The sequence below is a fragment of the Ursus americanus genome, chromosome 30 (genome assembly GCF_024610735.1).
Source record: "Ursus americanus isolate L20-20 chromosome 30, mUrsAme1.1.p, whole genome shotgun sequence".
NCBI lineage: Eukaryota > Metazoa > Chordata > Mammalia > Carnivora > Ursidae > Ursus > Ursus americanus.
Genome location: NC_142156.1, coordinates 8,210,529 through 8,225,509, shown reverse-complemented (window position 1 = coordinate 8,225,509; position 14,981 = coordinate 8,210,529). Strand labels below are relative to the sequence as shown.

The 14,981-nt window shown below is 48.5% G+C and overlaps 1 protein-coding gene across 4 annotated transcripts in view; it reads left to right on the top strand.

Moving 5' to 3' along the window:
- ACACB (acetyl-CoA carboxylase beta) overlaps window positions 1-14,981 on the top strand; it is a 122,625-nt gene that overhangs the window by 47,338 nt on the left and 60,306 nt on the right. For all 4 annotated transcript variants that reach the window (XM_045791488.2, XM_045791489.2, XM_087857265.1 and 1 more), the window contains 12 exons: window positions 204-313; window positions 528-609; window positions 1,866-1,964; window positions 3,803-3,912; window positions 4,009-4,119; window positions 6,510-6,719; window positions 6,980-7,150; window positions 8,584-8,745; window positions 10,080-10,243; window positions 12,689-12,839; window positions 12,948-13,051; window positions 14,034-14,115. In XM_045791488.2, coding sequence (XP_045647444.2) covers window positions 204-313; window positions 528-609; window positions 1,866-1,964; window positions 3,803-3,912; window positions 4,009-4,119; window positions 6,510-6,719; window positions 6,980-7,150; window positions 8,584-8,745; window positions 10,080-10,243; window positions 12,689-12,839; window positions 12,948-13,051; window positions 14,034-14,115 — 1,556 coding nt within the window. The remainder of the gene's footprint in view (window positions 1-203; window positions 314-527; window positions 610-1,865; window positions 1,965-3,802; window positions 3,913-4,008; window positions 4,120-6,509; window positions 6,720-6,979; window positions 7,151-8,583; window positions 8,746-10,079; window positions 10,244-12,688; window positions 12,840-12,947; window positions 13,052-14,033; window positions 14,116-14,981) is intronic.

Here is a 14,981-nt window from a genome sequence, read left to right as displayed (position 1 = left end):
CTGATAGCTTCCTTCCTTTCTTTGTTCCCTTCCAGGCCTTGTCCTGATGCCTATATATTTTTCCACAGTGAAAGTCACGTTCAAGTCCCAAATGATCATCCACACCTGTCCCTTGCAGCCACAGAATCTTCTAATGGCTGTAGGTAGTCATGCAGTGAACTCCAGCCTCTCAGTTTTTCTTTCCTTTTCTCATCTAATTCCAGAGTATATCAAGATGGCAGATCAGTATGTCCCTGTCCCAGGAGGGCCCAACAACAACAATTATGCCAACGTGGAGCTGGTTGTGGACATTGCCAAGAGAATCCCCGTGCAGGTAAGTCGGATGGGGTGCCCCAGTCTGCCCACAGCAGGGTTGATGCTCTGAGCTCTCGAGCAACTCACTCCTGCAGTTCGGAAGGGACAGAGACTCCAGGTCCTCCAAGACTCTGAAATCCAGGGCTGATGTGATGCCGCAAAGAGATTTCAGTGTGTGATGGGAGGGGGATTCTCGAAGGAAGATCCTCATTCATGCCTCTCTATGTTTACAGGCGGTGTGGGCTGGCTGGGGCCATGCTTCTGAAAACCCCAAACTGCCGGAGCTCCTGTGCAAGCATGAGATTGCTTTCTTAGGTAGAGTGTGTCTCCATCCGATATGTGGGAATCGGGGCATTAATGGGACACTCTGGCAGGTCGGGTTCTCTTTCCACTGTGGCCCTGAAAGGTGGGCGTCAGTTTCATAGTCCCATCTCACCCTTTCATGGTCAGGAGCAAGCAGGTCTGGGGTGGGAGGGAAGGTTGGCCAGCCCAGGGTCATAAGAGCTGTTGCGGTGGGTACCACAGGAGAATGATGCTGGGACAAGCAGAACCCTCTGCTCGTGCTCCTGATGGTACCAAGATAACCAGCCATGTTCAGATTTCTGACTGGGTTTGGAGGTCACCCCTTTCTTGGGCTTTTCTCAGGGCTTTGGAATGTCCTAGCATTTTGGGACCAGAGTCCCCCAGCTCTATGACTTATAAGGTAAAATGGTACTTATTGTCTGTGGGGTCTGATTTAGGATTTGCATTTGTAAACTCCGGTGTGTGCACTCATGCTGTCTGACATCTTTGCATGATCTAGGGGAATCATTTACCACCCACAGTAAATCCCTGTTGCTGCTCCTTAACGCTGGGCCAACACCACACATCGTGTTCGGAGTGACTCTGTACAGATCAACACCTGATATCCCAAGGGTCTGCCTAGTAGCTTGTGCTTGCTTAAGTTTTCTGTGTCCATAGTCTTTGAGTGGCTGGGACACGGGACCCTGAGTCTCTCTTAGCTCCTCTGGAGGTTGGTGATCCCGCCCACAAGCCAGCAAACTGCAGCCCACAGGCCAAATCCAGCCCCCCCTGCCTGATTCTGTCAATGGAAGTTTTATTGAAACACAGCCCGGTTCATTCATTTATGTATTGCCTGTGACTGCTTTCGCCCAACACTGGCAGAGCTGAGTACTTGTGACAGAGACAAGCAGACCCACAAAGCCGAAGATATTTCCTGTCTGGCTCACTGTAGGAGAAGTTTGCTAACCCAAGGTCTAGTTTTTTGAGGTGCTAGCTTGCCCCTTTGGTCTAGTTGTTTGCCTTCTTCCTGAAAAGTGAATTCTGTGTATGCCACCTAGCTAAGGTTATAACTCAGACCAGGTTTACAATCCACACGTACTAAAAACAGTAGACTTCATCCACATCTGATGAAGTAGCAGACTAACAGGTTTTTCCCTTCCCTAACTTGATGTTAAATTCCTCCAGAGCCAGCACCTGAGTACTTTTCTCTGTGCATTTGACTGGCACTTGGCTGCAAGGGGCTCGTGACTGACTCTATTCTGCCTTCCTCTTTGTCCCTGATCCCTCAGGCCCTCCCAGTGAGGCCATGTGGGCCTTGGGAGATAAGATCGCCTCCACCATTGTAGCCCAGACGCTGCAGATCCCAACACTGCCCTGGAGTGGAAGCGGTAAGTGGCCCGAGCTTCACTTTGGGGGATCTCTTCCAGTCTGAGCAGAGGGGGTGGCAGGAGTATGCTTTTTTTATTCTTTCATTTAAAATTTTTAAAATTAATTAAGCAGTGGTACAGTTTCGTTGTAGACAGCTTAGAAAATACAGAATTAACAAAAAAAAAAAAAAAGAAAAGAAAAGAAATAGAAATCATCCATAATCCTATGACCCGGTGTTGAACATTTGTTATAGTCTAGGTGCCTACCTTTCCAGTCTTTTTTTTTCTAGGCACATCCTTTAAAAAGCCAGAGATCTTATATTTACTATACTTTGTGATTTATTTTTTCTAACTAACCGTTCTATGTCAATAACTACACTTTACGACATTTAAAATGTCTGCATAAGATTTTATCATATAGATGTACCATAATTTATTTAACAGTCCTCTATGGTTAGATGGTAAGGTTGTTTCCAGGTTGTTTTGCTCTAATTTTAAAAAATACTAAAAGTAGGGGCACCTGGGTGGCTCAGTCGATTAAGTGTCTGACTTCAGCTTGGGTCATGATCTCAGGGTTCTGGGATTGAGCCCCTTCTTGGGCTCCCTGCTCAGCATGGAGTCTGCTTCTCCCTCTCCCTTTGTCCCTCCTCCCACTTGTGCTCTCTCTCTCTGTGTCTCTCTCTCACAAAAATAAAATCCTTAAAAAAAATACTAAAAGTAATGGAGTCTTGATAGTTTACTAGCTAAATCTCTGTGTACTTTTTAATCATTTCCTTAGGTTAAATTCTGAAAAGTGGAGTTTCTAAGATAAATTAAAAATAAACAGGAAAAGTCTCAGGAATTTTTCCTCCAATTTGATTTTTTTCATCCAAAGATGGAATTTTAAATTTGGAATGGAAGGCTTATTTGTTTTTAATCTTCACAGGGTTTTAGAAAACAGTGATTTACATATAAATGACTTCACTGGGTAGAACTGGAATTTTTTGGGGTTCAGATTAATATGGTTGTTCATGGTAGGCTCAGTCTGAATTTCTTTCTTTCTTTCTTCTTTTCTTTACTTTCTTGCCTTTCCTTTCCTTTTCTTTCCTTTCTTTCCTTTCCTTTCTCTTTCTTTCCTCTTTCTTTTCTTTTCTTTTCTTTCTTTCTTTCTTTCTTTCTTTCTTTCTTTCTTTCTTTCTTTCTTTCCCTTCCTTCCTTCCTTCCTCTCTCTCTCTCTCCCTCTCTCTCTCTCTCTCTCTCCCTCTCTCTTATTTGAGAGACAGAGATAGTGAGCAAGAGAGAGAGCCCAAGCAGGGAGGAGAGGGAGAAGCAGGCTCCCTGTGAGCCGGGAGCCCGATGCGGTGCTTGATTCCAGGACCCCGAGATCATGACCTGAGCCAAAGGCAGATGCTTAACTGACGGAGCCACCCAGGTGCCCCTCAGTCTGAATTTCTTTTCTTCTCTTTTTTTTTAAAAAAAGATTTTATTTATTTATTTGACAGAGAGACAGCCAGCGAGAGAGGGAACACAAGCAGGGGGAGTGGGAGAGGAAGAAGCAGGCTCCCAGCGGAGGAGCCTGATGTGGGGCTCGATCCCATAACGCTGGGATCACACCCTGAGCCGAAGGCAGACGCTTAACAGCTGAGCCACCCAGGCGCCCCTCAGTCTGAATTTCTTAAGCTTGATTTCCAATTCAAGGTTGAGCCAGCCCTTAAGAAACTTAACAGGCATTGTGGGAAGCTGAAGGACCATGTGTGTATACTGCTGGTCCAGCAGCCAGGGCTAGAGAGGCTTTGGTGAGGAAGGGCCCTGTGGTTTCTGTGTTGTATCTGAATCTCTGCCATCCTTGGGAGGCTTCAGCTTTTTTTGTGACTCTCTAGGTCTGACGGTGGAATGGGCAGAAGAGGATCTGCAGTGGGGGAAGAGGATCACTGTCCCAGAAGATGTTTACAACCAGGGTTGTGTGAAAGATATAGATGAGGGCTTACAGGTAAACACAGGGTTTGGGGGGCCAAGGTGCTAGAGCCTCTCGGTAGCTTGGAAACTGTCTACCTTCTAAAGAGGTCTCTTTGTCCTTCGCCCCCAGATGGCAGAAAAAATTGGTTTTCCCTTGATGATCAAAGCATCTGAAGGCGGCGGAGGGAAAGGAATCCGGAAGGCAGAGAGTCCCGAGGACTTCCCAATCCTTTTCAGACAAGTGAGCTCTTCTTGCTGGGCATTTTCCCATATATCTTTGGGAATTGCATGTGTTTAGTTGTTGGCCACCAGATTATTTTCATGAGCATTACTGTGTTAGGAATCAAGAGGACACTTGTGGGAGCTGGAGTACTGCTGTGCCATGTTCCTAAGCAAATGTGTACGTTTTCATACACAGAAGTTCCTGGTTTGGGTTGATCCGTACGTCATTTCCTTAAATGTTCAATCCTGTGAGTCCACGTGACTTTAAATGCTTTCAGAGATACAGGGCCGGAGTATCTTTCTATTTGTGACTATATTCACGTCTATCAGAAGATGGGACATTTTGTAAATTTTACTAGTCTTGGTATTTTTAAACATTTCTAGATGATTGACTTTTGTTGTAGGAATGAACCATGTATTTACTTATTTGTAGCTGGGTTTTCACTTTTAAAACTTTATGCCTATTACATTTGCCCATTGGCAACATTTAAAAAAGGTAGGCTGATGATCTTCCCATTCTTAATGCAACTATTTTAGAATTTCTAGGGTTTCTTCTAGACCTTGTTCATGTGCATGTTTTAAACAGTTATATTCGTTCTGCACAGTGTTTTGTTTTACATATTAAAAAATTCTAAATTGTAGATCACGGACCTGTTTTCTGTGTTGTTCCAGTCATTACAATTATTTTGATGATTGCATAATATTCCCTGTGTGTCTGTAGTCTTCCTTATGAAGCCTTTCCTTTTTTGTGAAATGTTAAGCTTGTTTCCATTTCCGTTGTTATGAATCATGCTACTGTAATACAATATATTTCATAATAATATATAATATTTATAATATATAACATGGAACATAAATAATACTTAGCTGTTTTTTTCTTCTGAATTATTTTCTTGGGTGAAGACCACGTGCCAAGGACTTAGTTAAATAGCATGCACATGCACTTACAAAAACATGTCAATAAATGGCTTTCTTAAAAGGTTTACCAATTAAACAGCTGTGGGCAATATATGAATGTTCTATGAAGTCGTGGTTTCACTATCACGTGTCTCCACTGGGGTGGGTAGATTTTTGGGGTGCCTTGGGGAGGAAGAAGTTCTGTTTACTTGGAAGTTGTGAAAATAGCATGGAGTCCCCATCTACCCTTCACTTGGTTTCCCATCGTTAACATCTCCCGTTAGGTCTGCCATGTTTGTCACGACTAACAGATTAGCAGGGATGTGTTTCTATTAACTCCAGACTTGACTCAGATCTCACCAGTTCTCCCCACTAATCTTTCTGTGTCAGGATCCAGTCCTGGATCTTCCATGACATTTAGGGGTTGTGTAGGTTTTAAAGCCCCCCCCCCCCCCGCTTTCTGTAAAATAGATGTTACTTTTTAGGGCCGTTTTCAATTCACAGCAAAATGGAGTGGGAAGTACAGAGGTCCCATATACCACTGCCCCCATACACATGTACCAGTGTTTTTCTTTTGATTACGTGGGTGTGATATGAAAATGTTCTTTTGTGAACATTCAAACACTTTAGGGATATGTGAAGCGTAAAAAAGGAAAATTCTCTTTTCACCACCACCTCTCAACTCCTCCCCCCTTCCCAGATGCAACCAATTTTTTTTTTAAGAATTTTTAAAAAGACTTAACAAATTTTTCAAAGTAATCTCTACACCCAGTGTGGGGCTTGAACTTACAACCCCGAGATCAGGAGTTGCGTGCTCTACTGACTGAGCCTGCCAGGCGCCCCTGTATATACTTTTATATAGATGTTCATAACAGCTCTGTTTTATTATTTTTCATATAAACGGAGGCCATCCCATGTATTACTGCAGCTTGCTTTAAAAAAAAATTCTTAGAAGTCATTCCATGTGAACACTTTTTTTTTTTTAATACCATCATTAAGAATTTCCGGACAATTGCCTTTTAGCCATGAAAAGGATGAAGTAAGTCTCTCTGTGTATAGGTTCCACCATGGACAGCTGGCCAAGAGAGTACTATTTAAGGAGGAGGAAAAGAAAGCTTCCGGGTAGCATGTTTTGGTCCTATTTTTATCCAAAAAACATTCTGTGTGTTGTGTTTGTTCCTGAATGTGCAGCAGAAAACCAGTGTGTACCCAGGTCCTACCAGCACATCAACTTATCCAGTTAACTCTTGACCACATTGAACTCTTACCCAGTGTGTACCCAAATCTTAACAGCACGTTATCTTTAGGAGGTGGGGTCATGGGGAAAGTCCGGCTTCTGCATGATGTATTTTGACAGTGTTGGACTTAAAACGTCAAGGAGAATGGCATGTCTGCGACAGAGGTAAAACAAAGCTAAACAGTCAGCAGACTCGTGGACAGATCTTCGGAGGACTTCCCGCTCCGGCCCCGGTCCCCCCAGGGCAGAGCGAGCCCCTCTTGCTGTCCCCCCAGGTGCAGAGTGAGATCCCTGGCTCCCCCGTCTTCCTCATGAAGCTGGCCGAGCATGCCCGACACCTGGAGGTCCAGATCCTTGCCGACCAGTATGGGAACGCCGTGTCCCTGTTCGGGCGTGACTGCTCCATCCAGCGGCGGCATCAGAAGATCATTGAGGAGGCGCCGGCCACCATTGCCATACCGGTTGTGTTCGAGATCATGGAGCAGGTGCGCTCTGCAGAGCTCAGGGGCGGGGAGGGGGCAGCCACAGGGAGAGAGAGCCGTCTCCGCCCTGCAGTCCCCATTGCCAACATGGGGCAGGTGCCCACGAAGACACTTGGGGCCCATCATAGGGACTGTGATCTCTGAGGTCCCAGAGGAGCTCATGCCGAGCAGATCCTCAGCATTTGCTGGGGGACCTACTAAGCCCCCCAGGAAGATGATCCAAGAAAACCACTGGAAACCCTTCAGGCTGTGTGTCTTTGCAGTGTGCCGTCCGCCTGGCCAAGACGGTGGGCTACGTGAGCACGGGGACGGTGGAGTATCTCTACAGCCAGGATGGCAGCTTCCACTTCTTGGAGCTGAATCCCCGTCTGCAGGTGGAGCACCCCTGCACAGAGATGATCGCCGACGTCAACCTGCCTGCCGCCCAGTTACAGGCAAGGACCTGCGCTCAGAGCCCTGGGGTTTCTTCCGGCCGGGCTGGGGTCTCCCTGTCCTGCCCGTGGTAGACCTTCCTGCCCCCCTCTTGGCGGGCCATCCCTGGGGAAGTGAGTGTGTTGTCGTGAGAGTAGCGTGGAGAACCACGCAGGTGGAGAACCTTCTGGGGAGTGGTTCGTCACCTTTGTCTAGCTATGTGGCCCTTTGAGAAATGGGCAAAAGCCCGTTGAATTTCTCCCTGAGGGAAAAAATACATACAGTCCCAGGCCATTCGTGGACCCCGTGTTCTCCATTCACAGACCCAGAGAAGTTCTCAGCCTTTTTTTCATTACCGGCCCCCAAAGGAGCCTTTTTAGACACTTCCCCCCTAATTTCTCCCCTTATAAAATTTTAATATCACAGATATACTGTGTGTAATTTTTACTGAAGCTATATCTGTGACCGATACAAAGAGTAAGATCGATTCACCCCCAGGTGCAAATATCTGCCCCCTTGAGGGGCAGTATCCGCCCCATTGAGAACTCATGACCCAGAGTCAGGAACTCCTGCATGAATGGGAACTCAGATGTTTAAAATGTATGAGTGCATGTCTCTGTCCTTCCTCTTCTTCCTCTCTCAGCTGTTTTATTGTTTTCTGTCTTTGTTTGTGTGTGTGTTTGTTTGGAAAATTTCAGGAGGAATGTTACAAGGATGGTACAGTTACCACCCAGCCCCTGTGCCTCGGCCCACTTGTTGTTAGCCTCGGCCACATTTGTGTTCTTTCTATTTGTGCGTTGGTGTAATTTTTTTTCTTTTTTTTTTTTGGCTTAACTTTTCGAGATATGTTTTGACTTGAACCTTCATGGCTCTTTGCCTCTAAATATTTAAGTAAAAAGACCCTAAGAACAACATCATTTAAAAAAAAAAAAAAAAAGAAGGAAAAAGAGAACGAGATCATTCTGGCACAATATCACAATAAAATGACGACACTCGGGAAATACAGCACTGATGCTACTACATGTCTACCTGAAATTAAAAGTATAAAATTAGAAAAAAAATTTTTTACTTTTTTTTTTTTTTTTTAAAGATTTTATGTGGTTATTTGAGAGAGCACGCATGCGTGAGCAGGGGGAGCTGCAGGCAGAGGGAGAAGCAGGCTCCCTGCTGATCAGGGAGCCCGAAGCGGGACTCGATCCCAGCACCCTGGGATCATGACCTGAGCAGACAGCAGACGCTTAGCCAACTGAGCCACTCTGGGGACCCCTCTGCCTTTCTCTTGCTTTGCTTCTCCCGCCACCATGTGGCGCAGTGCCGTCTGCTCAGCAGGTGCTCGGGATACCTGAGGTCATTCACGGCACCTCTGCCTCCATGGCATCTAGCAGTGTGCTTGGTGTTTGGGGGCCAGGGTGCTCGTGGGGCCTGACCATCCGCGGGGTGGATTTCGTCATTTCAGATTGCCATGGGGGTGCCCCTGCACCGGCTGAAGGATATCCGGCTTCTGTATGGAGAGTCGCCGTGGGGGGTGACACCCATTTCTTTCGACACTCCTGCCAACCCTCCACTCGCCCGAGGCCATGTCATTGCGGCTAGAATCACCAGTGAGAACCCCGATGAGGCAAGTTTTGGGGGCTCCCGCGCCTGCCATCTCCGGGCTCCCGGCATGGGGCAGACCCTGAATGTTAGCTTTGGCTGAGACGCCCAGGCTTCTCCAAGTACAGACAGGGAAACCGTGGCATGGGAGGGCAGTGGTTTATTGATGGGAAGTGTGTGTGCCAGGGACCGGGGCAGGTACCTTCATCGCTCACGTACAGGATCGTGCCCCTGCCAGGCAGTGTGTCCCTGCGCTATGGCTCGAGACGTTAGGGTCTTGCTTCGTGCCTGGCACCTGCTGAGGCTGTGACCGAGCCCCAGGGTTGGACCCAATGGGTTCATCTTTGGGACAAGCAGCCAGCTTTAGAACCCGGGTCCTTGGTTTTCTGGCCCCCGGACTCTTTGCTGCACCCTAATTGGAGGCTGGTCCCTTGTAAGGAGTTCCTTTGTGACTTGTTCTTCTCTGTGCCTTGAAAAACCAGCCAGCTGGTATCTGTCTTACTTACGGTTGATTGTCACATTGTCTCCATAATCTACCACAACCTCATTGTTTAATGATTACATTTAAGAAACTTGGGGTAAGAGAGGTGTTTGTCTCCCTCCCTCCCCTTCTAATTAAAGAATTGGACGCTATGGTAGCTGTATCAGCTTGGCATCTTTGGCTGCAGACAACGGACTCTGGTGGTGCACAAGCAAAATGGGTATTTTTTAGGGGGATGATGGCCTGTTTACAGGGGCCTGGGAGGACAGAGAGCTCAGAGTGGAAATCGCCCGGGCACCTGAAATTCCCCATCTCTCAAAACGGATGCCTCCACTACACATGCCAGGAGCCCTAATCCCAGGGAGAGGGTCCACGTCCACCCCCCTCTTAGCAAAATGATACTCAGGGGGATGGGCTTTCCGCCCCACCCCCATGCCCCGTAAGCAAATTAGGTGTGTGTTCACATCACATTTATCTGCTGGCATTTTCATAATCCAGAATTTGAAATCCAGCCCTTCTTCTCTTCCATTTAAACTTTTTATGACTGACAATGTCGTTTATAAAACCAGAATGCACTTCCACTCAGCTCCCTCAGTGAGCAGCGTTCCCCCTACTGTGTCTATACCTCCTCCCCCATCCCAACGTGGTTATTTATTTTTATAGTTTTTTTTAAAGTAAAAATTACACGCACGCACCGATGTCTTGACATGGGTACACCCGCACCCCCAGTGGGAGAGATCAGGGTTCCATTGATCCCACTAAGTTTTGGGTTATGGGGGTTCTCGGGTGTGTCTAGGGTTTAATTTTGATGCAAATATATCTGGAGTGATGATCTCCCCCCCCCCCCCCCCATTTTGCTTTTGCTATCCCGGCTCCAGGGGTTTAAGCCAAGCTCTGGAACGGTTCAGGAGCTGAATTTCCGGAGCAACAAGAACGTGTGGGGTTACTTCAGCGTAGCGGCTGCCGGCGGCTTACACGAGTTTGCTGATTCCCAGTTCGGGCACTGCTTCTCCTGGGGAGAGAACCGGGAAGAGGCCATTTCGTTAGTATCTCCCTCCTCCCCTCCTCCTTTCCCTCCTTCTTTCCAGAAGCTAGAAGCACTTCAGGCGGTAAAGGAGTGAATCACAGAGCAGACCCTGTCTTAAATGCCCTTTGCTGAAGCCCAAGGGCAAAGTCTGCCCTCTTCCTGTATCTGAGAGCCGTGAAGTCAGGGGAGCTCACGAGCCCACCAAGGTCATTTGGTCTTGAGCTCATTACAGGTTGCACTTGGAGGAGATCCAAAGAATGTTCAAGGGGATTCCAAAATTTAAAACGTGCCACGTGCCAGAGCTTTTTTAAGAAAATGTGTGTGGGGGGACTTCTTTCGATTTAAACCTTAGACGTAGGTCCTGGAGAAACCCACATTGACAAAGGGGTTCCCGAATCCCCAGACAGCCACCTCTTCTGTGTCTCCTGCCTTGCCCTGAACGCAAAAGGTAAAACCAGCTCACTTTGTAATTAAATATTCCTGTGTTTAGAGTGAAAAATCCCAAAGACTGTGTGGACATTTTGTTGAGAAAGCATTATAATCAGGGCACCTGGCTGGCTCAGGGGCTAGCGCGGGCAACTGTTGATCTCGGGATTGTAAGTTCAAGCCCCCCATTGGGTGTGGAGCTTACTTTAAAATAAAATCTGTAGGGGCGCCTGGCTGGCTCAGTTGGTGAAGCTTCTGACCTGATTTTGGCTCAGGTTATGATCTCAGGGTGGTGAGATCGAGCCCCACATAAGTTTCCTTGCTGAGCATGGAGCCTGCTTAGGATTTTCTCTCCCTTCGCCCCCTTACCCTCTCTCTTTCTCTGTAAAAAAAAATTTTTAAATCTTTTTTAAAAATTTAAAAAATAATAAAAAGTATTAAAATCTATCTAGTCCAGGGCACTTAGTCATGAATTAAATTGAGTTTGGTGATTTTGATGAGTGGGCTTTCTTTGACGGCTTTATGTAATTAGTTTTTTTTTTTTTTTAAAGATTTTATTTATTTATTTGACAGAGACGGAGACAGCCAGTGAGAGAGGGAACACAAACAGGGGGAGTGGGAGAGGAAGAAGCAGGCTCATAGCGGAGGAGCCTGATGTGGGGCTCGATCCCATGACGCCAGGATCACGCCCTGAGCCGAAGGCAGACGCTTAACCGCTGTGCCACCCATGCGCCCCTATGTAATTAGTTTTAATCATGCCGAGTGAAAAATTGAAGGGAGAGGGAGTCCAGCCAGTCTAGCCCACTCTGATCTCTGATGGAAACGGCCTGTGGCTTGTCCTATGCTGGGAATGACCAGTATGGACTTTAAAAGAATTCAGAGGGAAAAATTCTGGCTTTTTTTTTGGGGGGGGGGAGAGCAAAGTGGGGAGGGGCAGAGGGAGAGGAAGAGAGAGAACCTTAAGCAGGCTCCCCAGTGAGTGCAGAGCCTATCGCAGGGATCTCACGACCTTGAGATTATGATCTGAGCAGAAATCTTGTCGGCCACGTAACTGACTAAGCCACCCAGGTGCCACTAACAGGGTCTAATAGGGGGATCAGCTGTGCCAGCTTCCCCGGGACCGAGGGTTTCCCAGGATTTGGGATTTCTCGCTGCCAAAACTGGGCATGTCCTGAGCAAGCTGGAACAAATTGGTCACCCTTAAGCCCAATAGCTTGACGCTTACATGCAGACTCTGGTGCTGCACCTGACTTTCCCGAGATTGTCGACGTGCTCATTTGACCTCAGTGCATTTTCATTTCCCCTTGCCCCTTTGCCATGCCTGCTGAATGCACTCAGGATCACCATGACAGGTGTGAAAGCTCTCCTCTCCCAGGAAGAGAGTTATTCTAATGCCTCCTCCTCTTTCTCTGGTACAAAACACTCTCCCTGTGATTTCATAGGGAGTTTGGGGGGGGGGGTCAGCCCTTTGGACTAGCGCCCTCTTTGGGGAGAGGCCACCCCTCTGGACAATGGAAGGTGGTGATCGACCAAGCCCGTGCAGACAGGTGACCGCCACACTGTAGGTGGGCGTTCCTTAGGTGCACTGTGTGCGTACCCAGCAGAGCAGCTCTGTGGACGGCCAGGGGTGGCACGTGCTCTGGGACACGGGGATCTGAATAGGTCCAGCTGGAGAGAGGGGAGCGACGGGCCATGGTTAATAATAATTACAATCACGATCATTAATCATGTTCATAGCGGCTGACCTTATTTATCGGTGACTATGCTTTTTATATGGATTGTTTCATTTTAGTCTTCCAGCCCCTGTGTGAAGTCAGGGCTATTTCCTCATTTTCCAGATGAGGAAACTGAGGCCCAGAGTGGTTAAGTCACTTGCCCAAGGTTGCCTGACCAGTAAATGCTGGAGCCGAGGTTGACACCTGGGCCGCCTGGCTTAGGCCCCCTCTTAGCTGTGCTATTCTGGGCTCCCCGAGCAGGAGCTCTGTTGACGTATATATTAATTTGGAAGACAATCCATGTGCCTTTCCCCTCAAGGAACATGGTGGTGGCTTTGAAGGAACTGTCCATCCGGGGCGACTTCAGAACCACCGTGGAGTATCTCATTAACCTGCTGGAGACTGAGCGCTTCCAGAACAATGACATCGACACAGGCTGGTTGGATTACCTCATCGCCGAGAAAGTGCAGGTGGGGAGCTGCGCGCTTCTCTCATTGGGGTCACGGACTCCCGCCCACCCCCGTCGGCTCCCCGTGGGCTTGGTCACCACCGACACTGAAGCGTGGAGTCTCTCTTAGGCGGAGAAGCCGGATATCATGCTCGGGGTGGTGTGCGGAGCCTTGAACGTGGCCGATGCGATGTTCAGAACTTGCATGACGGATTTCTTACACTCTCTGGAAAGGTAGGGTGCAGGGGTAATCACCCCCACCCCCCTGGGATGTGTGTTAATGGCAAGTAAGGCAGATAATCCGCCAGCAGGCAGTTAGGGAGTCCCTCCTATGTGCCTGCCTCTGAAATGCCTCGCCTGTGAACCGAGGCCGCCCGGGAGGAGGCCGCTGGGGGTGGGATTCTCCAGGCAGCCGGTAGCAGGCCGAGCGCTGTGTACCTATTCATGCTGACTTGGGTAAGGTACTTCACAGGACTTGAGTTCAGAGACGAGGTGGACTTGAGAAGCAAAGCAGGTGATCGGTCACCTCTGCAAAGATTCCTTCCAGACCCTTGCCCGAATCAGGTGTGGCGAGTGAAGAGGACCAGGTGCTCACTGATAGGATGGAGCAGAGTTTCTCAGCCCTGGCACCCTTGACATTTTGAGCTGATTGATTTTTTTTTATTGTGGGGGCTGTCCTGTGCACTGTGAGAAGTTAACAGGATCCCTGGGCCACAGAGTACCCCCCCCAGGAGTCACCACAATCAGATATGTCTCCAGACATGGCCAAATGTCCTGGGGTAGAGGCAGAAATCACCCCCAGAGACACTGTGATAGGCAAACGAAGCTGCCAAAACGACTTTAAAAAGACGAGAGATGTTAGCGCATGGTCATCGTGCATGTGCAGAGTAATAAGAGTCCAATGCGTGTGTCGCTTTCCTTCCTAAGCAGGTGGCACGATTCCCACGTCGGGAATTTTTTCCCAGAATGAGCGTTGTGGATTTTGCTTCCTGGAAAGCCCTTTTCAAATTTCTCACCCTTCAGCAAGCGCTGTTCCCTTAAGTTCTGAGCAGGGTCCTGTTCCTTGCCTGTGCCTCGGATTTAGCGTTTTAAATACAGCCAGATGTGGTGGTGCTTAGGCGAGGCGAAGAGCTGGGTGATCTGTTCAAATCCAGAGGGTGGCCCGAGCGTTCTCGTTCATTCCCACAGCCGACCGCACGTCTGTCTTTTCTTTCAGGGGCCAGGTCCTTCCTGCAGCTTCTCTGCTGAACATCGTGGATGTGGAACTAATTTATGGAGGTGTTAAGTACATTCTCAAGGTGAAGGCCCCGGTTTCTCGGCTGTCTCCAGCACTCTGGAGGCTGGTGGGAGTTTTTCTGTCTGGAGTGGACTTGCTCGTGCTTGGGTCCTGGGACTCCCCGGGCAGTCCCGTGCCCTTGAAACCGAAGCGCTTGGGGTTTTGGCGCGTGCAGGCTTGAGCAATACGCACAGTGTACCACGGAGCATGTACGAGTGTCCTGGGGCTGACGTGACAAAGTACCGTGGAGCCAGTGGCTTCAGACAACAGAAGTGTGTGCTCTCAGAGTCTGGAGGCCAGAGTCTAAAATCAAGGTGTCCGCTGGGCCCTGGTCTCTTTGAAGTTTCCAGGAAAGAATCTGTTTCATGCTTTCCTAGCTCCTGGTGGTTGTAGGGCCGTCCTTGGTATTCCGTGGCTGGTAGACCGTCACTCCAAGCTATGCCTCTGGCTTCATGTGGCCGCCTTTTCTGTGTGTGTGTGTGTGTGTGTGTGTGTGTGTGTGTGTCTACATTGTCTTCCCTCTGTGTGTCTCTGCTCTGAAAAACACCACTCAGATCGCATTGAGGGCCCACCCTGCTCCAGTAGGACTTCATCTAACTACCTGCATTTGCAAAGACACTATTTCCAAGTGAAGTCACGTGCCGAGGTGCCAGGAAGGACATGAATTTGGGGACACAGTATCCAGTCCGACCCAGAGCATGAGCAGGACCACTGCCGAGCTGGCATAGTGTGTGGGTCCGTTTCCAGGGGCTGTGAGGCCGACTGTGTCCTGTATGTCCGCACCAAAGGTCAGCGTATGGCTTTCTGATCTCTCCCTGGCCCACCACGGGTTCCCTGGAGGTTTACTCGGCACGCTGTCCTCTGTCAGAAGTTTCCAGTTACCTTCCT